Below are 24865 nucleotides of genomic sequence, written 5' to 3'. Positions count from 1 at the left end.
ATAATAATAATAATAATAATAATAATAATAATAATAATAATAATAATAATAATAATAATAATAAATATATATTTATATTCCACTTTTTCTCAAGGAATCAAAGTGGATTACAACAGTAAAATGACACAGCATACAATTAAAATTAAAATAAAAAACCCCAAAACCTAGCTATCCCCCTATTATAAAAACATAACTCCAAATCATAAAATAGGATTAAACAGCAGGTAATATAAAAACATGTCAATACAAGCATAATAAAATAAAATAAACTTGTGGGTGAATTATGCAGGGAAGGTTATCCTATAGGAGGGGGTTCAGGGATGCTGATATCGGTATCAATGTCAATATCAATTTTAGGAGCAGTAGGAATAATAGCATCAGTAGCAGTGATGGACCAGTCCCCCAATAATGAGGTTTTTGGAGTAAGTAAAGGCACTGTTTGAGGTTAATTAATGTACTCAGATTTTCAAAGCATTTTATTTTTGTCATTTCAAAAATGCTATATTTTCCACTATAGTAACAATTTCAAAAGGTTGTGGCACCTTAAAGACCAACAAATATTGTGGACGATAGCTCATTTCAATAAATGAAAGATTATTGTATGTAATCAATCACTGAGTATGATAACAAGAACTTAAAACAGTAATGGGCACTCGAATAAGGGGAAAATATAATAGGTCATTCATTGATTTCAAAACTGCCAATTTTACTACTGTGGTGTTGAAGTTAGCACAATGTACTTGTTGCTTCAGGCTCTGCCTGAAGGCATGTTAAATAAATTACACTAGTAGAAAAATTCACATTGCTCTCAGAAGTCTTTGTAACACAGATAAAAAAGACAGCTTAAGTTGTTAGAAAATTATTAAAATGTGCTCCTTTACCTTGAAGAGTTAACTGTTTGGATAACTTTGGAGTTATATCCATTCCATTCTTCAACCAACCAAGCACTGGACTGGGGATACCCTCAGCATGGCATCGGAGGCTAGCTGTCACACCTGGCTCCCTGGCTTGGCTTTCAGGAAATACTCGTATGACTGGTGGAACTGAATAAACAAAATCATAATGCACCAAATGGAATGCAAATTATTAAAAATAGGAATACACTTCAAAGTAATATATCATAGCAAAACAGAGGAACAAGGCAATATTTTATCTACATGTTTATTAGCACCAGACATTTAGCACTGCCACACAATCAAATTTATAGAAGAACAGCAATATCAAGGGAAATTGCACATACAGGGCCATTTGCACCTGGCTGAATTTCCAGGGGTAGTGCTATATATCTGTCACAGAGGCAGCCGTCTTTGTTTCCCATAAGTATCCTTGAAAAAATGGCACATTATCACCCGCAATTTTGCTGCAGAAGATATTTCCAAACCATTTTTTAAAGCATAGGATCACCAGGTTTCTGCTAAGAAGGCTATATGCTAAAACCATGGATGAAGGATGAAAAAGAAGAACATTTTAAAAGTCTTTCAACCATCTGACATATCCCTATAAAGTCAATCCTCATTTCACCTAAACATCATATAACTTTATTTCCTTCTGAAAAGTAGTCATACTGTCCATTCCACCCAGAACTTTCTACAGGACCATGAATATGATAAAGGTGGAGTGGAGACATCCAATTCAGCCCTATAGTGAATTATACTATATTTCTATGATAAATACTGTTTTTAATTTTGGACTGCTACATAATAATGAATAGGTATGTAGATTCAGACAAATCTGAGTCAGATGGAGGCCCTACACATTATTATTATTATTATTATTATTATTATTATTATTATTATACCTTATTAATATTGCGCTGTAGATTTACACAGCGCTGTACATAAAATCAATAAAATCGATGCAAATGGAACCTGCCAAATCGTGCACATTCTACAAGATAATAGCAAAATACATATAAAACAATAAATAATAATACAAGATAGAGTTAGATAAAATAAGCAGGCAACAAATACACTGACTATGGTACCTCTCAAAACAAAGCCAGTTTGCTTTGAGGGGACACAAACTGAAGCTTCGCCCCCCCCCACTAAGTCACTAAATTAAATATGTAAGCTTCCATATTTTATTCTCAAATTACTATATGGTATCCTAATCCTATCTGGAACCATTATGCAAAAGTAGAGGATGCTTAAACTCCCCCAGGCATTTTGTTCCAAAATATGTCCTTCACAGATGACTACTCATCTTAAAACACACACACGCATGCACGCACAAAACACTTTCATTAGTAATTTTTTGGGGGTTTTCGGGCTATGTGGCCATGTTCTAGAAGAGTGTATTTCTGTTGTTTTGCCTGCAACTGTGGCTGGCATCTTCAGAGAATGCTGGCATGGAAGAGAGTCGGGAATATATATACTGTGTGACCTTGGGTAGGGAGGAGTAATTTCCATGTTAATCTGTGTATTGTTCTGTTGTTGATGGCTATGCCTCAGGGTGGGAGGATCCTGCCCAGATGATGGGCAGCACTGAGATGTTCCTGTGGCATGGCAATGAGACCGCACACACTGCAGAAATGCAGAAGAGATGCTGGTACAGCAAAGGGATGGCTTTTTTCCATCCCAAAAAGGAGTGACATTTTGCCACTTCTTTTTGGGCTGGAAAAATGCCAGATCTGTGGCCCCACCCCAGTGCTCAAAGGGGTTCTAATATACTTCTAATATGAGTTATCATCATGTGTAGTTTAACCTTTTGTGTCTAGAAATATTGTCTTCCCAGGTTATGTTTCAGCATTTTGAGGGTGCAAAAGCAGAATGACCAACAGGCCCACCTTCTTATTTTACAGTACATTTTACCAGAGACTGGGCAAACACTGTGCTTTGGAAGAAGGGTTGTGACTTTTCAGTTGCTTCTATTTTCCTTTGCTAGGTTGCTAAACTGTTTCATAAAAAGGGAGTAAGTTGGCATTCAGTTTAACATGGGTAGCTTTAAGTTCTATTGGTTGATGACTGCAAGTTATGTAATATTTTAATCAATACTCTCCAGAATTTTCCCCACAGTGAAATCTAATTTTTATTCATGATAATAACCTTCTCCTTTCTTATTACCTGTGAGGTATGTGTGTGTTTTCATTATATATAATTTAGCCAGGAGATCCATTCTCTTTTCTCCTAGCTGGTAAAAGCAAATAAATATTTTTTAAAAAAATAATTATTTTACTTCTGGTCGGTGGATGCATGTGTGCTTGTGATTCATTAAACATCCTGTTAAGAAGAGACAGTGTTAAATCAGATATAGGAACTCAAAACTAACCAAAAAGCCAAAAACAAAACAAAGGTTCTTTCCCTGCTCTTTCCAGATTGTGGAACAACCTGTCAGATGAGATCCATCAATTGACATCTTTAGACAGCTTTAAAAAGGCTGTCAAGACGGCTCTCTTCTGGCAGGCCTTTCCGGAATCGATAACCCTGGCCTCAGGAACCCTGTTCTTATGAGAGTCCCCAAGGTCCTCCTTGGAAATGCTACCGTAGTTTACTGTTTTATTTGTTTTGTTCTGTTTTGTTTTTGTCTTGTAATAATGTGTATGTGTTAATGTTGTTTAATTAGTTGGTTTTAATTATAATTGATTTAATAATTTTTTAAGGGGGGGGGGGAGGGAATTTTGATCTACAATGTATTGTATTTTATCATTGTTAGCCGCCCCAATTGACCTCAAGGGGCGGGATATAAATAAACTTTTATTATTATTATTATTATTATTATTAACATTATTGTTGCTTTCTTTAACAATGAGATTAGCGAAGAATCAGCAAAGGATTACATCCCTACAAGAAATACCAACAGGACTTAACAGAATCTTCTTTCCCTTCTTTTTTCAGTGTATATAGTAGGACAGCAGGGAATTTGGAGGCTCTGATGTTCACTTCCCACCTCCATCCCTTTTTCTCAGTTAAGTTGCTTGAGCTCTATACAAGAGAGGGTTTTCCTGATAGAAATAGGGCAAAAATAAGTTTTCTGAACATTTTGCTCAAAGCAGAAACTTTTCAGAAATATTGTTCATGACTTTTATATGACTTAATAAAACTGGAAGAGTCTAAATCAATGACTAATTAGAAAGGGAAAATATCATATTCCATGGCTGATTGGCAATGAAAGGATTATACTTAGTCATTTATGAGTGTGCTATTGCATCTGCTGGGATTTATATTGTAAGGCAAAACTAGTGTGTGATGCAACTGTACAATATGAGTTGTCATTTACAAATATATATTAATAAAGCTCTCTAATTAAAATGGATTGCTTACTCCCATCTCTTCAGATTATTTACTCCCGCTGTGATTGTAATAGATTCTTATTAATTAAATTTTAATACTTTGATCATCTGATGCAGTGATAACTTTTTCCAGGGATAATTATACACATTAAAATGAAATTTAGCCACCTATTTCATAAGGCAACTTGCTGGATTAACATTATAAAACTGAAGTGTGCAAAGCGTAGACTCCAAGCCACAATCATTCCCCCTCCAATGAGCTCTTCAACCCACCCGGTTTTATCCACCAAATAGTAAATTGTACCACAAGAAACCTTTGAGCAGCGTGACATGGTCACTTCCCATTTCTGAAAAAAAATTCAAGGCCCATTAAGGCTCTAAAACAAGGGATTCACAGAATGTAGACATTTCAAATAGGAACACATGCCCACTGGAAAACACACTGAAAAATGAGTCAATCAGCAAAATGTACACCCAAACATGGTATGTGTATGAATATGTTCATATTTTGGAGGAAGCAGAGGCTCATTACCTGAATATAGTGGGGAGGGGGGAGACATCCCTACTGTGTGCAGAAGCGCATTACATAGGCCCGTTACAGACGGGCACGAAAGTATGCGCGGAGTGCATACTAGGGTTAGAAAGGGGTGGTGCTTCCGCACCCCCTAACCCTAGTGCGTGCTCTATGCGCACAAAATGGCAGCAGCCGTTCCACACGGCCACCGCCATGAGGACGTCACGACCACACCGCCTCTATATGGGGCGGCGCGGACGTGACATCCTCGCTCCATGCCAGGGCGCATAATGCACCCTTTCCGCAGAGCAGGAAGGAGCTCCGTTTCAGAGCTCCTTCCTGGTTTGGTCCGCTGGGCGCAGCCTTCAGACGGCTGCACCCAGTGGACCAAAGGAGAAAGGGGCCAAGGACACCCCTTTTCAGGCTGCAGGGAAGGGGCCTTTTGCCGCTTCCCCGCAGCCCAAAAAGCGGCGGATCGGGGCCTCAGCGGCTGCCGCTCTGAACGCTGAGGCCCCGATACAGCGGGGAAAGGGGCGGGTGCAGCCCGCCCCAAAGAGGCGGTCTGTAACCCGCCATAGACTCTTGCACAAATTCAGAACTTTGCATGCATAGGATGAGGCCTGATGCAAGTGTGTTGCATGTGTATTTTGATTGGTAGGAAATGAAGGGGGTGATGAAAGAAATAGTGGGTGGGTGATGAAAGAAATAGTGAATACTAGAGATTTCACAGAGTATGGAAAAGTAACTTTTTTGAATTACATTTGAATTACATTTGGGTCCATGACCATTCACTGGAAGGATTCTGAGAGTTGTAGTCCAGGAATTTTTCCAAGCTCCAGTCATATGTCACTACCTTCTTGCAGAGATGGGGTGCAAGTTCCTATGAGGCAAGAGCTGATAATAGACGTGCTGCTAATAGACCTCCCATGTCAGAAAGGCTTTTACTAAGGAGCCAGACTAAACTTGTCAAGCAGGTACTGAGCAGCAGCGATAATGTGTGCATAGGGATGATATGACAGAGGATCTCAGAGATAATGGCAGTGACACCATAGCTAACACTTGCTAGGATTGTAGCAATACAGGCATGGTAAACCCCTTTTAAATGTCTTTTACAATGAAAATCTTGTGATAAGAGAATGCCAGATGAGACCTACTATCAAGAAACAGACAATTAACATTAAATTAACAATCGCTTCTGTCAGTTGAAACCACTGGAACAGCATTTAAATCTCTGGAAAATGTGCTTATGGAAGACTAATAATAATAATAATAATAATGATGACTATATGTATATGGATACGATTGTTATATACCTTTACAGATCCCTCCTAGGAGACACCCAATGAAGCTTATTAGTGGGAGATGCAGGGTTGTAGTATAGTGCTGGCATTTTAATATGGTTTAAAGGTCTTTTTAATTTCGCTTTAACTTATGTTTTAAACTCACATTTAAAAAAACCCAGTTTAATTGTGTTTTATCTTTTCTGTCCAGAGGTTGTTGTTGTTTTTTAAAAAAAATGTATTCTGTTTTTAAATTTGGTGCACCAAGTTAAATCCAATGCTAGAAGAAAGACAGCATATAAATAAAATTGTTGTGTTTTTTAAAGGCACTGGGCACTCTAGGGTTGTCACCCAGGAGGAAAGAGGTTGGAAATAGCTGTAAAACTATAAACCCCAGGATTACACAGGATGGAGCTCCAGCACTTAAAGTGGTGTCAAACTGCATTATTTCTACAGTGTAGATGTTCACAAAATGTTTTAGTAGTTCAATAAGTCAGAGGCGGGTTATAGACCACCGCTTTAAGGCGGTCTGCCGCCACCGCTGTTGGCTCCGTAAGGGAGCCATCACAGCCACTTACGGAGCTTCTCTCTGCGGCGCCTCTGTGACGTCGCGAGGCGCCAGGGGCGCACTGACGACATCACAGGCGCCACGACACGTTTGGACGCACAGCGTTCGATATATAAAGATGGCGCCGGCCGTGTGGAACGGCCGGCGCCATATTGTACGGACAGAGTCCGTATTAGACCCAGGGGCGTCTAGAAGAGATGCCCCTTTTTTAAAATGGGACGTCCTGCGGACGTCCCAAGTGCCGGTTTGTAACCAGCCTAAGTAAAGATCAATGTACTCTACAAACAATTGCATTTAAATTAACTTTACATATTTCTTGCTTACTTCAATTAATTTTATATTTACATTAACTTTTATTCCATGTCCCAGAATTTCTGCTGGCATAGCAAACAGCAATGGTAATAATGGAGAACATTGATACCTACCCTTAAACAGCTACATAAATCAGATTGTGTATATTGACTATTTCTAAAATAGTGACATTTTTATATAGACTTGTTTTGTACAATAAATCAATATAAAGTAATAAGTATTAGTCATAGCAACAAAAGAAAACTACCAATAAGCTAGTAGAAATTTAGTTTCATGAATAAATAAAATTTATCATATCTAAAATGAGTATTTTTAAAAACTGGTCCTAAAAATCAATAAATCATTAATAGCATGCACTGTAAAACTGGGCATCCAAGGTGCAAACCAGATTCTGAGTTTATTCCAGCCACTACTCTGAAGAAATAGCCACCCTGAGAAAGGCTGATATGGGAATAGGTGCTCATTCAGGGTTTTTCAAGGCATAAAATGTGTAAGATTGCAAAATGGCATGTTTTAAAAAGATAAGTATTTAAGAAGTGAGATTTCCCAAATCCACTAATTAGATTAACTAAATGGCTGGTTTACTTTTTGTTTATTAAGCGTGAACAGAAATTAGTGTTGCAGGATGTTTGTAAAAAACAAAAATAAAAACAAAACATTAACAACAAATTGCACAGAGAATTAACTACACCAAGCCCTTTTATTATTTTGTTTTAAACACAACCACTCCAAGTGCATACTGACACACAGCTGACGATGTGTGAAAATATAAATAATAAATAATTAATTTTGATGATTATAAAATGAGATTTATTTTTTGATGTTGCCCAACTGCTTATAGGAATGGTCTCAGCATGATTCTCCACTATAATTATGCTAGTAACCAAGAAATGACTTTAATGTATTTAGCATTAATCATGTGCAAAACGAGAACTGAAGAGTGCTTGAAAGAGGAAATTAGAAACAACCATGTTTAATTTTGATGTTTGTCATGCACTCCAGCTGCTCCTATTTATTGAGGATGGTCCCTAGTTTCTAGATGCAATGATAAATCTCAGCATTGCAGACAGTGAGCATTCATGTGAAAATATAGTTGTTGTTGCTAGGGAGCCATATAGTGCCTACCTTAACATTTTCAGTTGTACTGATAAGGCACAGACTGAACTGGTGGCAGCCTATGGCTTTTCCAAAATAAAAGAGCCATTTGCTGAGCTCTTGGAGACATTATGATTACCGTATATACTCAACTATAAGTCGACTTCATGTATAAGTCGAGGGCAGGTTTTGGGACCCAAATTATGGATTTTGGTATGACTTGTGGATAAGATGAGGGTGAAACTTAGCAGCGTGTAACAAAGAATGTAAAGGATGAAGCAAAGGATAATGATGCTAAAGAACTTTTTTTTTGACAGACATAACTTTGTGCTCACTCTAAAGGCTGGATGGATGCGATAGTAGAGGGGGTTGATGTTTCTTTTAGGTGCTCCGAGAAGGGATTAAGCTCTCCCCTATCATGAGGGGATGCTTCCTTTTTTGGTAAGAGTTAAAGTACAGTACTTAAACTGACCCATGAATATGTCGACCCAGTTTTTTTGGGGTCAATTTTTTTTACTAAAATTTCTAGACTTATACATGATTATATACAGTATATTTCTTTTCTTTTCTTATATCTCGTCTTTCTCCCAACAAAGGGACTCAAAGCGGCAAAAAGCAAATGTAAAAAAAATACATTTTAAACATTGCACAATTTTAAAATGTATACATTTTAAAAGTTGAAACAGTTATGAATTAAAATATAACATGTTAAAAATACAAACCTTAAGATTTTAAACACACAACATTCAAACTCCCAGCCCAGCAGCTTGAAAAAGCCTGACAGCATAGGAATGTCTTTATCTGCCTCCAAAAAGATAGCAGGGATAGAGCCATCGTGGCCTCTCTAGGGACAGAATTTCAAAGCTTGGGAGCAGCCACTAAGAAGGACACTCTCTTCCTACCAAATGAGCCTGAGAGGGTGGTGGGACAGAGAGAAGGGCCTCTGGATGATTTCAACACCCTAGTGGGCTTGTAAAGGGAGATACAGTCCTTCAAACAACCTGAACCTCCCATATTTCAAAACATAAAGAACAAATTAGCAGGTGAAAATCTCTAAAAATGTGGAGTTTCACAGTTTAGTGTACTCTTGGATTGAGCCCTATGCCTGGATGCCAAGGCTGGGAGAATATTTGCAAAATTAATGTAAGTGCACCAATTGGTTCTGTTCTTCATTTGGCTGGAGTGTCTCATTTGGCTATGATGAGATCTGCTTTTATTGCATCCTGTTCTGATTACTGTAACATGCTGAATATAATTTTGAAAAATGGCCAGAAACCTCAGCTTGCCCAGAGAGCTGCAGAAAGAGTGTTTTTTTTTCTTTTGTTAGGGGTGTAATCAGGGACGTAGCCAGGAGGGGGGTTCTTGGGCTCCAGACCCCCCCTTCCATTAGAAAAATGAATGTTGTGTGCTGCTGCGCCGCAGCACCCAAGCCCCATTATAATGGTTGGAACCCCCCCCCTTCCTAAAATCCTAGCTACATGCCTGGTGCAATTCAAAGTGCCGATTGTGACCTGTAAAACCCTGTATGGCTTGGTTTTGGCTATCTGAATGAACCTTATCTTCCACATATAATCAAAGAAAAAAACAAGAATTATGGAACTATAGAGTTGGAAAAAAGCCAGATAGCCACCTATTCCATCCCACTTCTAGGGCAGGAAATCAGCTTTCAGGTATTCCTAAGAAATGGGCATTCAACCTCTGTTTAAAAACTTCCAATGAAGGAGAGTCCATCAGAGTCCAAGGAAAACTATACTATGTGAGCTTGTCTGGGCTGAGATACCTTTGAAAAAGGCATTTTTCTCAGTCCCACACCCTCAAAGGACCACTTGATGGGAAGAAGAGAAAGGACTTTTGTGGTGGATGCTCCTAGGCTCTGAAACACTCTTCCTAGGAAGGCTAGGTTAGCCCTCTTTTTGTTGTTCTTCTGTTTACAGCAAAGACTTATTCTGACAGGCTTATAAGAACCAAATATTTCTTTTATAAGGGCTTTTAAGGGTACTGTGTTGCATTTTTTGAATTTCTTTTTACCTTTATGTTTTAATGGATATTTTAATGTTACAGATAGTTCCGTTTTATTTTAACAATAAACTTTAATATGTTTTAATCTATATTACATTTGCATCTTACAAACCACTTGAGCTCCTAGTTCTCCAGGTTTTCTGTATTAACATCACTAGAAATTGGTGAGAGTTCTCCATTCTGTGATATACAGTTCATCACAACTTGACTCTGTACCACCAGGATCTCCTCACCAACCAGATCTTCCAGCATTCTTACTGTCATTTCCTGTCCCATGTTTGGAGGGATATGATAGTGGAAGAATGCCATGGTAGTGTAAGCATCAGGATTAACACTGAGATATTGTTGTTATCACTCATTTGTTATCAGGAACAATTAGAAAATTTTCCCTAGTACTTTCTAGTGTTAGTGAATCTGGGAGCATACTCCTTGCATTGTGGAATACCCTGGTCTGTAGTTTTAGGTTTCTTTTGTCTATCACAACACTGTCCCTTTTTAAACTATATTTGAGGAACAGGTGGGGTGGTTTGATAACATGAGGAGGTATGGAAATTACAGAGGGCCCATCACATTTGCTGGGGTTAAGGGGCACAGGACTCCTGGAAAGTGGAAAACCCCTAAATTAAAACACTACACACACACGCGCGCGAAGGAGAACGCCTCTTGAGGAATCTCTAGGTCCTCCTGCACAAATTGGTCAACATTGGGTGGAAATTGCTCAACATGGGTCAGTTTCCAGCAGAGTCACAGTGGAGGACCTAGAGATTCCAAGAGTAAAAATATTAATCAAATCCATGACTAATCAAATCCATAAAAGTCACAGTCGCATGTGTGGAGGGCTACCTGTACATGAAATCATTCAGACTGCTTAATATTTATTGGGGAAGGCACAAATAAATGCATTCTATTATGATATATTTTAAATTTAGCACAGAAGCCAATCATTGTTGAACACCATAAGAAACAGATAGAACTGCTATAGAGCAGTATTGTATATTTCTGTATACTCAGAAGCAAATTGTTTTAAATTCACTGGGGTTTATACCCAAGTAAAGAGTAATAGAATTGCTGGCTTAATTACTGGGCTTATTATTGAACTCACTGTGTACAGAATAATAATCTTACAGATATTATCCATTGTTTGTGAGAGGTTCTTGTTTACTCCCCCCCCCCCTTTTTTTTCTTTTTTCTTTTTGCCTTCTGAATGTTGCCTCATCAATTCTGTTCAGGTAGCTACTATTCACTGCTACAATAAAGCCTACAGCAAAATAATAATAATAATAATAACAAGTCTCTACATAACATGAAAAGATGATATTGGATTTGTGTTCTTTTATTTGCCCCTTGTGCTTCTTTGACAATACAGGAAGCTTTAAATGAAAAATTATAGGCTAAATTCTATAAATTATGTATGAACCAGTAAAACAGCAAATGTCTCTTGCCTGTGACATTATTAAAAACATCAATTGCTCTATGCCACTGTCCTACCTCAGTTATTCTGCTTCTACATTGTTTCAGATCAAAATCAAAATTTAATGCTTACCAGCAACAAAACAAGTTGGAAACGATGAAAAAAGGCAGATCAAAACATTTATATCTGCCACATGAAATACAACCTGGTTTTGTTCAAATACCCACTTGTCCACAAAGTTCACTGGGTGATCCCAGGCTGCTCTCTCTCTCTCTCTCTCTCTCTCTCTCTCTCTCTCTCTCTCTCGGCTGAATCTATTTCATAGCTTTGATGTGAGGATCAGAGTGTCTCAAATGAAGGTATTGTAGAATGAACAGTTAAATAAATAAATACCTCCATTTGCAACAGCTGTTGGAAACAATAAGTGTTTGTAGGCAGAGATACTCATCCATGCCCTCACCATGTCCAATGTTTCCCCAAAAGAGAATACTCCAATCAAGTATGAAGAGTTGCTCTCATGGCAGCTCCCAAATGTTCTTTTTTTAAGTAAGAACAAGAGCTTGTCTTGACTGATTGTAACCACTTTTCTACCCATAAGTATTGTAGGCACTGATGCCGAACACAGCAGAAAAGTACTCTTTTTTTTATTATGGACTAACCAATAGTGATGTACTTCAGATCCACACAAATTGTGATTTGATACCTGAACAGAGCTGGTTCAGATAGAGCAGATGCAAGACTCATTCCACAGGAGACAAAATCAGAATCCAAATCTAAAAGTTCTGTTAGAAAATGGACCCACAGAGACATAGAAACACAAACAATGTACCTCCAAAAATGGAAATAGTTCTCCTCAGGGAGAAACAGAAGGGCAGGAAGGAGTGGCCAGAAGCTGCTCCCAGCCTGGTTGCGAACACATGTCACAACCCTGAGGGCACTTACTGTCATGGTCCCAAATGGGCCGCAACAAGGGGAGGGAAAAAGCTGTTCCTTTTGGGGCCAGTTTTGAGCCACCTTAGACGGCCCTGGCACAGCCCCAGGTCATCACCCAGGCACTCTTGGGCATGCACTGTTAATGCCATGCTCCAAGAGCAGCTGGAAGCTGCCCCCATCTGCCTGTCTGTTTTGGGCCCTCATGATCCCCATCTAAGAAAAACAATGATTGCATTCTCTTTGATTCTGGCACCAAGTAATTTGCCAGGTGAAAAAGAGAAAAGAAAAAGGGATAAGGTTCCTGTCCCTTTAATGGCTGTGTAGAAAGAGGAGATATCTTGGACATGAGACTTAAGTCTAAACACAAAATTCATTTATATTTCATATATACTTTATATGCATAGCCTGAATGCAATATTATACAATACTGCAAATAATTATGTGTATCAAAGTTTGTATACACTGAACCATCAGAAAACAAAGGTGTCACTGTCTCAGCCACTCATCAAAAATGTTTCTTTTTTTGGAGTATGTTTGGAATTCTGAATAATGGAGACACCACCTGTATAAGAAAGTAGTGAGGTGATACATACTTAATCAAAGCTAATTTGAATTAAAATCTTGGGTTAATTTCATGTCTGCATTTAATAGCACAAGTGCATCATACGGGTAGATTTACTCTTATACGCTGAATGGTGTGTTAATATTATTGTACCGTAAAAGGGCAGACCTTTGCTATTCTTTACTAAGGGGCTGTACAGAGTGGCCATTAAGGCCGGCCTGGAGGGGAGAGTTGGGATGTGGCATCCAAACAATGCATGCTCGGGCTCTGCCCCCAGGCTGACATGGCGCCATGCACTGCACAACACAGTGAGTGATGTCACAGTGCTCCTTTGGTGCTACGTCAAGATGACATGTAGTGCCAAGGGAGTGCTGAAAAGCTGCAGTGCCAGCAGCTATGGCTCCCTTTCCATGGCACAGAAAGGAGCTGATTTTTTTTTTTTTTGGCTCCTTTTTGTGCCACAGAAAGGTGAAATTGGACCACAGTGTGTGGTTGCCACAGGCTTAATCCAGCACAGAGAAAGGCAGTTGCAAGCCACCCCTCAGGGGCTGTCTGTACAGTCCCTAAGTCTCATTATAGATAAAAAAAAGGGGGGGGGACCTCCCTGTTTTCTTTTTTCCAGCAGCTGAAGATGTTTTTATTGAGGCATGGCATTTGGTGGATGAATTTTACTTCTGTTGTGCTGTAAATGCATTAGGGCTTTACTGGTTTTAACTATGGCGGGTTACAGACCGCCATAAGAGACGTCCGTAACAAATTGCGGAGGCCTTTCTACACGGCCGCCGCCATATTGACGTAGCAGACGCTGTGCATCCACACGTTGCGCCCCGGAAGTGATGCCGCGAGTGCGCGACTAGAGTGATTTCCACGCTACTTCCTCGGACCGTCCAGGAGCTGCACGGTTTGGCCGCTGCAAGCGGCAGCGGTGGGAGACCGCCGCAATCCGGCGGTATGTAACGCGCCCAAGTGCTTTTAATTTAAGTTTTAATATAAATAATTTTTAATAATTTTTAATAATTTTTAACTATTGTAATTATGTTTTTACTTCTGACTTCTTAAATTATTACAGCCCACCTTGAATCTCACTGTGGGAGAAAAGTCCTTGAAATAAATAAACAAATAAATAAATATTATATTTGAGATTTTTATATAAAATTCTAAAGTTGTGTTTGTGTGTGCACGCATGTGTATTAAGATTGCCAGGCAAGATAAAGGACATGGTTCCTGTCCTTTTAGTCATTGTGTAGATATGAGAATTTCAGCTGAAAATATACTTTTGCATTAAATCTTATAAAATATCACTACTTTTGCATACGCTTTGCAGCCCATTCTGAGCTATGGATGTGTTTGATGGTTGTCATGTCTTCCAACAGAGTTATAGAAACAAGAGTTATAGGATGGAGGTGGAGAAGAACTCTAACAGCACTTTTAAGACTACCCTATATACTCATGTATAACTCGATCTCATGTATAAGTCGAGGACAGTTTTGGGGGCCAAAATTATTGATTTTGATATGACCTATGGATAGGTTGAGGGTCAAACACTGGGGTATGTTACAAAAGTTCTAAAGGGGGAAACCAAGCACTTTCCTTCCCTCCTTCTCTCTCTCTTGACCTCTCCCAATGGTCACAGTCTCAGCATGGAAAATGGGGAAACAAACCTTGGTGCGTGCACGAGCACACACTCCCACTCCCTTTACCACCAGCATTTCCAAGGCTCAGAGCTTGCAAAATGCGGTACAAATTTCTCTCTCTCTTCCCTTTACTACCAGCATTTCCAAGGCTCATGGCTTGCAAAATGGGGTACAAGCCTCAGCATATTCTCTCTCTCTCTCTCGTACTCAACTTGTTGGGAGCAATTGGCTTACAGATTGTAAACTGCTGAGAGAGTGCTTTGTTCACTATGAAGTGGAATAGAAATATAAAAGTAAATGCTATTGTGATTTCATAGATTTCAGTTCACTTCTTCAGGTACACTGGTGAAGTGATATTAAAGCTGTAAGTATTTAGCATAGTTATATAGTTGAGGGATGTGACAAGATGTGATAGGATACAGGGGAAAAAACAACCAACAACTAGAAGTTGTAATCCTAAGATTCATGAAAGAGCTGTGCAATGTGATATAGATTTGTCAAGTAACTAGCCATTTGGTCTTGTGGTATGAAACTGGAAAGTGTATCCCTCTGAGGCAGGATAATTTCCTGAAGATTATTATTTTGTTACATTGTAACTGATAAAAGAGTTGATGTCAAATCATATATTATATATTGTTATATGTGTGAGCCAGCATGGGGTAGTGGTGTGAGCATGGGTCAATGATTCTGCAGACCAGGGTCTGAATCCCGGCTCGGTCATGAAAATCCAGTAGATGACTCTGGGCAAGTTGCACTCTCTGAGCCTCCAGGAAAGCCAATGGCAAACCCCTTTTGAACATATCTTATCAAGAAAACCTATTAAGGCCCCAGGCTCACCATACAACAATAACAACAATTATATGTGTAGACCCCACTGTGTCACTTCATACCTCTGCTAATGAAATGGCATTTGTTAGTATACACGATGCATTGATTTCTTATTCTGAGCTCCCTATGATTTTTTATGTTTATTTTTTAAAAATTTTTTTGTTATGGAACAGTTATTTGTAGGGCAGAATATGAATATGTTGGGAAGGATGAAATGCTCTTTGATTGGTTTTTGAATAATGCCATTTCTAATATCAAAGTCCATTTTTTTCTCTTGCACCTAGTCTATCCTGTTTATTCAGTGTAAAGCATAGAAGAGTGTTGCTGATGGCATAACATGTATTACATTGGAGGATGTGCACATATGATCTTGTGGGTGATGTTTTTGAGAACAGTAATGTTATTGCCAGTTCCACCCCCAACTATGTAACTGTGCTTAAGAAGTGGACTCAAGTTCATGAAAGCGCATACAGAAGTAAACCAGTTGGTCTAAAATGTACTGCTCCCCCCATGTATAACAGATTTAACATTTATTTCCAGATTTCTATTGGTTAACACTGACAGATATTTGCACTTGATGCTTGGTGGGTGGGTCCTCCCCCCCCCCCCCCACATTGATGTAATTGTTTAAATAGAAACTTGGATGAAAAAAGATGTTTTTAACTCTGTGTCTTCAGAACAAGGCAATAAATAATTTTCATACTGAGAAAATAATAATATAGAGGAGGGAGAAAAACAAAGGGAAATTGGGCATAAAACAAATGTTACAAGGATTGAGGAAATTTAAGATAGAAATTGCTGCTGAGTAAAATACACACATATTGTAAAAGAAAAGCCAATTAAACCATTTTCAAAGTAGCCTCATATTAGAACATAAAAACCAACTAAGCCTCATTATCTCATTAACCTTCTTCTCACTCTTCTGTTATACAAGTGCCACTACATTCATTAATCATTTTTTCCTAGTCTTAATTGCCTACATTCAGAAACTTAGTGGTTAGATTCATGAAATTGCTGGTTCGACTGACCAATTCATTAAGTTTCATATTTTGACCCAATTTGGTCCAAGTATACAAATCCTGATAATCAGTGAGAAATCTTATTAAGAAAAGAACAGAGATCAAAATAGTATCCACTTCAAGAATACTATAAATTCATAGACACTTTGTGATTGACTGAACATGGATGTATCCTTACAGTGTATATCTACATGATCTATATAGAATCTATACACTTTTTCAGACCGGTTTCCTTTCTTAATAACCTTTCCTCCTTTGGGATGATAGAAAAAAGGGCATATTGTTTTGATTTGATCCTTTGATACAAGGACAATTGTGTTTCTTAAGTTTGTACCCCTGTATAATTTGATATGAATTTGTCCTCCATCATACCTATAGAGGAAGTAGCTATGATTGGCTGGTGTGCAGTCTATAAATATTTAGAGGAATTCTGGCAATTTTAATCCAGTCAAAATATACATTATTAAATTTTCTGTGAAAGATCACAAAATGCTGACAAAACAATGTTTAAGATGTTCTGCAAAGAAAATTTGAAGTTCCATAGATCTATGAAAGCTTATTTGAAGAATTAGGCTGCTCAATATTTTATTTTGATTTAATATGAAGACAGTTTTCTATTTGGGAAGTACTGTATACCATGCTGCTAAAAACCAACAGAGCTACAAATGGATTGTTGCAGTCTGTACTGTGATTCCACTGTTATTCAAGGCCACAATTTCCATTACTGTCTATGGACAGAATCCTTAAGAATGCACACTGTTTAACAGTATTAAGGGCTCAAAGAAGAGAATAAATAAACTCTGTGATCTTTTGTTCTTTTATTTAAGAATTAATTATTTAGGATTGCTCCATATGGTGATTAAATCTTATTTTCCTACAAGTTTGTTTACAGAACAGAAAATGTTAATGAAAAAGTATTATCCATGTCTGCTTACTATTTGGTTTTCATATAACAATTAAGAGAGGAAAACTGTTCACTGAATTAAATCTAGAGATTACTCAACAACATGGTTATTAGAACATCTTCCCCTACCGTTCACTTGAAGAATATGAATCTGATAGAGTTTATCATAACCATCTGCATAGCAGCTGTAATTTCCCATGTGAGTTGTAGTAATCTTCGTAATATACAGGGACCCATCATCACCAAAATCCTAAAAGGAAAAAATATATATGAATAAGTGTGTGAACACAATTACTTGGACAACACTATAGCTACAGAATTCACCTTAGGTTGTCAGCTATGATGTCATATATTATTATTTAATTTATTTCATTGGTAACTTGTCACTAGAAACAAGATTTACACTTTATAATTAAAAATAAATTGATTAATAAAACCATTAGACTAATCATTAAAAGAAATACATTCAATCATTCAAGTCTTGAAAATATTAAAAGAAAATATTAAAAGAAAATATAGATTCCAAAAATCAAATCTTGATTTTGCCATTTAATATAAGGGACATCATTTTACTATGCCAGTGTGTTTAATGGGACTTGAGCATCCACAGGTTTTGGTCTGGGGGTGGCGGCAAGGAGGCTGGAATCAAACCCCAGCAGATACCAATCAGCCCAATATATAATAAATATTAAAACATTTCATACACTAAAGCTTACTCAGTACCAAATCAACACGTACAAATATTTCAGTGAAAATAGCAACTAATTGAGAGATCAATTTACAGCCTTTGAGCTATCTAAAGTGACTATGGGTGTTACATGAAGGACAGATCTTGGAGCTATCAGTCATATGACATTGCATCAGTCCACCTTTCTCCTTTTTAACAATTTTGTATATGTGTGGTAAGGAAAAAAAGTACCGGTAGTGTGAAAAGATGCTAAAATTTAGGACCCTGAAACTGCTCCCTAGAATTCCAGCAAATGCACATTAACAGACTCATTTGAACACACCCTAAAAGTATGGCTTTCTTCCAGAAATTTCATTCCTTAAAATCACAAGGCACATATAACTCATGTGCTGGCCTATACTTAACTGTCATTCACAGCCTAGTCAAATTACAATTAATTGAATGAGATTGTGATTCCTCGCTCATCCTTACCTTCATTCTATTTACAGATGTGGTGAGGCCAGTAAAACCAAGAGGTGGGTTTGTTTATTACACTCAGGACAGACCATCAGAAATGACTGATAACCAGTGTTCAGCTTGGTAGGTCACAAATTGTTCAGGTCTGCCTGAAATCATGAGCTATTCCTAGCCTGGATATAATATCTTCATTTGTAAGGAAAGCTCCAACAAGCTTCAGAGCAAACACAAGAAATATGCAGGGAACAGAATAAACAGAATTGGAGTGTGTATTACATAAAGCTACCCAATGTTTTAGTTATTACGAAGTTACTTATAATTGTATCTTCAATTTTTCAGCACCTTTCAATATTGAAAAACATGAAAATGATCTTAATTCGAATCTGGACAGGCTCAAAACAAAGAAATAATCTGTAGCTTTCTTCACCAAACATTTTCTGCCAGAAATCCCATTGAGTTCCTTTGTGTCATAATGTTCCTTTACAGGGGTAACCCAGCTATTATACCAAAATCTAAATAGTTTTATATGACTGTCATAATTAGGAAATAACGTTTGTTACTGTTTTTTTCTTTTTGCTTCTTATTCCATCTCTTGCTTTATAACATTCTTATTGTGATTAAGCACCAAGTGGGTATTTCATTTATAGAGATTGGGCCCAATCACTTCTCTGCATCTAATCTGCTCCCCTTGCCATTCACACAAATGAAATCTCAATGTCATATACAGAGACACAACCTGTTCCTATGCCAAGCTAAATACTGAAGCAGGCATGATTCCTCTCTCCATTTCCTTAAACTAAAAGACTGAGGGGGTTTTGCCTTTTGTCAACCAATCTATGGCTTGATACAGACGGGCCCTTTGCGGCGCACCCATGACGTGCTAGGGTTGCTCGAGGGTGGGGTGTGCACACCCCCCAAAACCCTAGCACGTTATGCACATGCCGCAGCTGCAGCATGCCCACCACATGGGGCGCATAACGATGACATCGCAGCTGTGCCGCTTCCAAACGTGGGCATCACAGGAGCACCAGAAGAAGAAACTACTTCCAGGTGCTCCTTTTTTGCTGCACAGCAGCGCCACACAATTTGTTTGCTGCGGCACTCCTGCAGAGCAAAGAGAGGCGCCAGCAAAGTGTCTCTTTTTGGTGCTCTGTACCACACTTGGAGGTCCCTTTCAGCACCTTCTGATTGCTTGGGTTGCCAATTTGTGAGTCCAAAAAGGCAAGTTAAGCATTAACATGCCACTTAAGCACTTTTAAGTTATAGAATCTCATGATTTGTACATGGACAAATGAACAGGCTATTCTCATAAGCTAACATATTAAAATGATTATAGTTATTTATGTGTATGCTTCCCTTGAGGATAACCATAGACTTTTCATTGTCTAGGCATACAGCTTTGCATTTACTTTGAATTACTTGCAACATCTTACATCTTCATTATTTATTAGGGGTGCAATTTTTCACCTTTATTTCTTAAAGGTTTGTTGTTGCTGTTAGCTGTCCTTGAGTTGAATTCAACTCATGGCAACATAGTGGATGAGCCATCTCAAAGTCTCCCCATCCTCTACTGCTCTGCTCATTTCTTTCAGACTCATGCCCGTGTCCTATGTAATTGAATCTAGCCATTTGATGTGTGGTCTACCTTTCCTTTTTCTGCCCTCAGTCTTTTCTGACATTATTGTCTTTTTCAATGAGTCATGCCTTCTCATGATGTGGCCAAAGTACAACTGCCTCAATTTAATCATCTTGGCCTCCAGGGGTATTTCTGGCCTGATTCTTTCAAGGACCATTTCTTTGTCTTTCTGGCTATCAACGGTATCTGCAGCACTCTTCTCCAACACCACATCTTAAATGTGTTGATTTTCTTTTTATCAGCTTTTTTCACAGTCCAGCTCTCATATCTGGACTATTTGGGAAGACTATGGCTTAGATGACTATGGCTTGGACGATTCTAACTTTACTGCTCAATTGTATATCTTTACCCTTTGGGATTGTCTCTAGCTCTTTCATGGTTGCTCTTCCCATTCCTAGGCCTGTTACAGACTGCCAAAATAAAGCTGCTTCGGGTCTCTTTGGAGGTATGCTGTTTAAATGATGCATGCATCCTAAGAATCCGGAAGCTGCACCAAAGCTGCACTCCAGTGCTTAGGAATGGAGTGTGGCTTTGGCGTGACCTCCAGACTCTTAGGACCCATGCATCATTTAAACAGCATACCTCCAAAGAGACCCGAAGCAGCTTTATTTTGGAAGTCTGTAACAGGCCCTAGTCTTCTTCTTATGTCTTGACTGCAGTCTCCATTCTGAATGATGTTTCATCCCAGGTAAAAGAAATCTTTGGCTATCCTATTATCCATATGGATTGACATTTGTTAGGAATGCTTTATATCATCTGATTTCTCACTCACTGGTATCTCTATGGCGGGTTACAGACCGCAGAAAAGGCTTCCCTGTGGCCTGGAAAGGGGTGTCCTTGGGGCTTCAAGCCCCAAGGACAGCCCAACAGCAGCGGGAACTCCCAGAAAGGGGCCACTCGACCCCTTTCTGATTTGCATCGCTGGTGCAGCCTTCACACGGCTGCACCAGCGACACAAACCAGGAAGGAACTCCGTTTCGGAGCTCCTTCCTGCTCCATTGAAAGGGCGCATTAAGCACCCTCACGCGGAGCGATGGCATCACGTCCACGTCACCTCATTTGGAGGTGGCGCATTCGTGACGCCATCATGGCGGCGGCCGTGTGGAACGACCGCCGCCATTTTGTGCATGCAGAGCGTGTGCTAGGGTTAGGGGGGTGCGGGAGCACCGCCCCTTCCTAACTCTAGTACGCGCTCCGCGCATACTTTAATGGCAGTCTGTAACCCACCTATATTTCATTCATTGAGGAACTTGAACAACTATTTGTCAACTGTGGATAAAACACATAGGCACTGCAATAATTTAAGACTCCACTTCAAGTATAATAGGTATTCATTTAGAAAAAAACATAGCCTATTCAAGAGCACAGGTTTTCTCTTCTTCTGTCTTACCAGTTTTTTGTTTTGTTTTGGATATATATCAGCCAGGACCAGCATTATTAGCATTAGAACTGTCAAAGATAGCCATATCCACATTGGAAACTGTTATGAAACAGCCTGGCTTTTATCTCTCAGGAATTAGTTTTTATACATTTTCAGCCTCCTTTCTTTAGTTCCCAGGAACAGAGAAAGTCACTAGCCACTTTTTCCTCACTGTCTGCCATCAGATTGTAGCAGCTTGCTTTCAGATGAGTGCATCAGCCACTAGTAAGATTTTTGTATTGATGCAATTATGGTTTCATTAAATACTGGTCTTTTGTGTGCATATGCCTTAAAGTTGCCTGTCAACTTATGGTGACCCCATGGATTTCACAGGCTTTTCTTAGTCAAGGAATACTCCGAAGTAGTTTTGTCAGGTCCTTCCTCTGAGATATTACATACAGCCTGCTATTCACTTGTGGTGTACCATCCAAGTATTGCCCAGGGCTGACCCTTCTTAGCTTCCAAGATCAGAATGAATCTAGTATCTTTAGAGTATTTAAACAATTGTTTCTTTGTTTACCCTGTCTCTATCCAGCTCTTTTCTCTTTGTCTTAAATTAGATTGTTTTCATGCCTGGAACTAGCTGGTAAGCCTGCACTCATTAGATTATTATGCCTAACACAAAAATATCCAAGTTTTCATTTGACACAGACACATTTATTTATGTAATATTCAGGGTTCAGGAGCTTGAAACTGGCAAAAGATATACAAAATTAAGGCTCAGCCTGTAACAATACTCGTCTTCATGCCAGATTAGTGTTGCACCCCCTTGTACCATTATTAATCAGGTTACTGGTTCAAAATGTACTGTGATCTGCTTGTTTGTGACAAGTAATAACCTGTAGCCACTCAATGATATCTCCAAATCTATTATTTTATCCAACATCCCAGATGTGGCATCTGATGTGATGTGTTTGTTTTCTTTACACAGTATAGAAGAGATGCTTATGAGATTGTCAGTTTCACATGATTGATTCAGTTCTGATTGGCAGAAATCAAGACACTGGTTAGGCCTGAATTCTATTCCTTTAATTCAAGGACCTGAAGTACTTGCAATGTGATTTTATGATGTTGAGACTTAGATCTGGCTACAGAAAGGCTAAAACAAACAACAAGCAGCCTAAGCTAGCAGCTTTTTCTTTTCAGTTAGGAAAAGAATAAACAACTATACTCACTGGAGAATACTGACATCATTATTGTCCTCTGAAGGCTACACCGTAGAGTGGCACTAAAAGTAAACTTAAAATACAAGGAAGTAATCCAGAGCTCCTCAGAGAAATCAAAATGAGATAAGAGAAGAAAAGCAAGTCCCAGGAAAACTAATCAAAATGCTGGACCTTATCCTCTTCCCCTCAACCATTCCCTTCTCCTTTTGTGTCGTGTCTTCTTAGATTGTAAGCATGAAGGCAGGGAACCGTCTAATTAAATGATTTTATGTACAGTGCTGTGTAAATTTACAGCGCTATATAAATAAAGTTTAATAATAATAATAATAATAATAACATTACCGTCTATGTGCAACAGACCAAGGAAAAGTAATAATATATTACAGAGTCTGCTGTTGCTACTGATATTAATAACTATTGCCATTATATGTTTGACTGGAGGATGATCAAGGATTTAAGGAGGATGTGTGGCAACCATGGAAGGGGGCTGTCTCACTCCCCACTTTCATTCATCCACCCATCTTGGAGAAACAATTCAAGAGAAGTGGCACAAAAAGTGTAGAGTATGCAAAGGGAACTTGCAGCATCTTTGAAACTAACTGTGCAAAAGAAATTATAGCATGAGCTTTCATAGATCTGGTCTAGTTCCTTGGATGCATGGAGTGAACCTGTGCCCAGGAAGGACATTTATAGATTGCATACTGGTTTTCCAGACTAACACAGCTGTGTCTCCAAATTTTAAAGAAAGTAGCATTTCTACCAAAGTTCTTGATGTGTCACTGATGTGATGCAGTTTATGGCTAGAAGGAGAAACAGTAGGAAAATAAGTAAGGGTGTAGGAAAGGAGTTACATGGGTGATATTTTTCCTTCATTTTGTCTTGCCCCTGGTTGTTCTACTAGTCTAGTTGCAACTCTGTTGGTTTGGTTACTGAAATTAATATTACTAAAATGGCAAGAATCCAAGATTTGAACATGCATGAGGATTTGTATCATTGAAATCTGATCTATCTTGTGTTACTAAACCTGAATGGATTAGCTGTGTTTTTAGATGTGAAAACCTATCTTAATTTTGCTGCATTTTACCAAATTTTCAACTTGCGTTTTTTCACTCACTTTTTCTTTTACCAATTATGATTTGTGCTGAATCTATATCTTTCTCATAAATAAAGTGAAAAGAACAAATCAGTCCTGAGGATTTCTTTTCACCCCACGACTACAGTCAATCCAGACTTAAAGCTAAAGTCATATTGAGGAAAGAGCAAGCTTGTTTTCTGCTGCTCCAGGGAACAGGACATGGAACAATGGATGCAAGCTACAGGAAAAGAGACTCCACCTCAACATTAGGAGGAACCTCCTGACAGTAAGGGCTGTTTGACAGTGGACCACACTCCCTCGCAGTGTAGTGGAGTCTCCTTCCTTGGAGGTCTTTAAACAAAGGCTGGATGCTTTGATTGAGAGTTCCTGCATGGCAGGGGGTTGGTGTCATGGCCAGCCAAGAGCCAGTCTCAGAGGATGAGGAGGAGGATGTAGCTCCTCTAGTGCAAGGGGACATTGAGGCTACACCAGGTGCTAATCCTGCTCTGCCAGATCCCAGCTGCGATCTCCAGTCCCAGAGGAGGAGGCTCAGCCAGGTCCTAGTGCTGGTGGGATTCCTCCTGAGGCTCAGCTGCCTAGTGGTGACTCAGGGGAAGAGCCAAGCCTGGAGGTGCCTTCCTTTAAGCAACGCAGGGCTGAGAGTGCTTGCGTGCGTCGGTCCAGGAGAATTGCTGAGAGACAATTGGCAAACAAGTCTCAGTTGGCACCAAGAAGTGAGTTTCCTACTTAACCACCTGGGAGACACCAACTCAGTGCCAGAGTTTATTGCATGATCCTTTGGTGTGACTGCTGCCTGCACTGGCTCCCTGTATCTTGACTCCAGAACAGACTGGACTATTGCTACCTTCTGGCTGACCTGACCCTGGACTGGACTGACCATTGAGACCTCTGTTATCCTGACTTCGGCTTGGCTTTTGGTTTGCTTTCTCTTTCTCGATGCAAGGTTTGTGGAATACTTCCAGCTCCATAGTTTACTGCCCTCCTTATTGGCGTGTGTCTGTGTGTGTTGGCCGCAGTCCAGGACAGTTGGACTAGACAGTTGGACTTGTAGTCTCTTCCAACTCTACGATTCTATGATTCCATCTTTCATGAAGAA

At 39.1% G+C, this 24865-nt stretch overlaps 1 protein-coding gene across 3 annotated transcripts in view; it reads right to left on the bottom strand.

Annotated features, from left to right (window-relative positions):
- FSTL5 (follistatin like 5) overlaps positions 1-24865 on the bottom strand; it is a 420360-nt gene that overhangs the window by 78122 nt on the left and 317373 nt on the right. For all 3 annotated transcript variants that reach the window (XM_042470475.1, XM_042470477.1, XM_042470476.1), the window contains 2 exons: positions 17437-17557; positions 882-1043 (listed from right to left, as the gene is read on the bottom strand). In XM_042470475.1, the coding sequence (XP_042326409.1) occupies positions 882-1043; positions 17437-17557 (283 nt within the window). The remainder of the gene's footprint in view (positions 1-881; positions 1044-17436; positions 17558-24865) is intronic.

The sequence above is a fragment of the Sceloporus undulatus genome, chromosome 5, assembly GCF_019175285.1.
Source record: "Sceloporus undulatus isolate JIND9_A2432 ecotype Alabama chromosome 5, SceUnd_v1.1, whole genome shotgun sequence".
Lineage (NCBI taxonomy): Eukaryota > Metazoa > Chordata > Lepidosauria > Squamata > Phrynosomatidae > Sceloporus > Sceloporus undulatus.
This window is presented reverse-complemented; position numbering and strand designations above follow the sequence as displayed.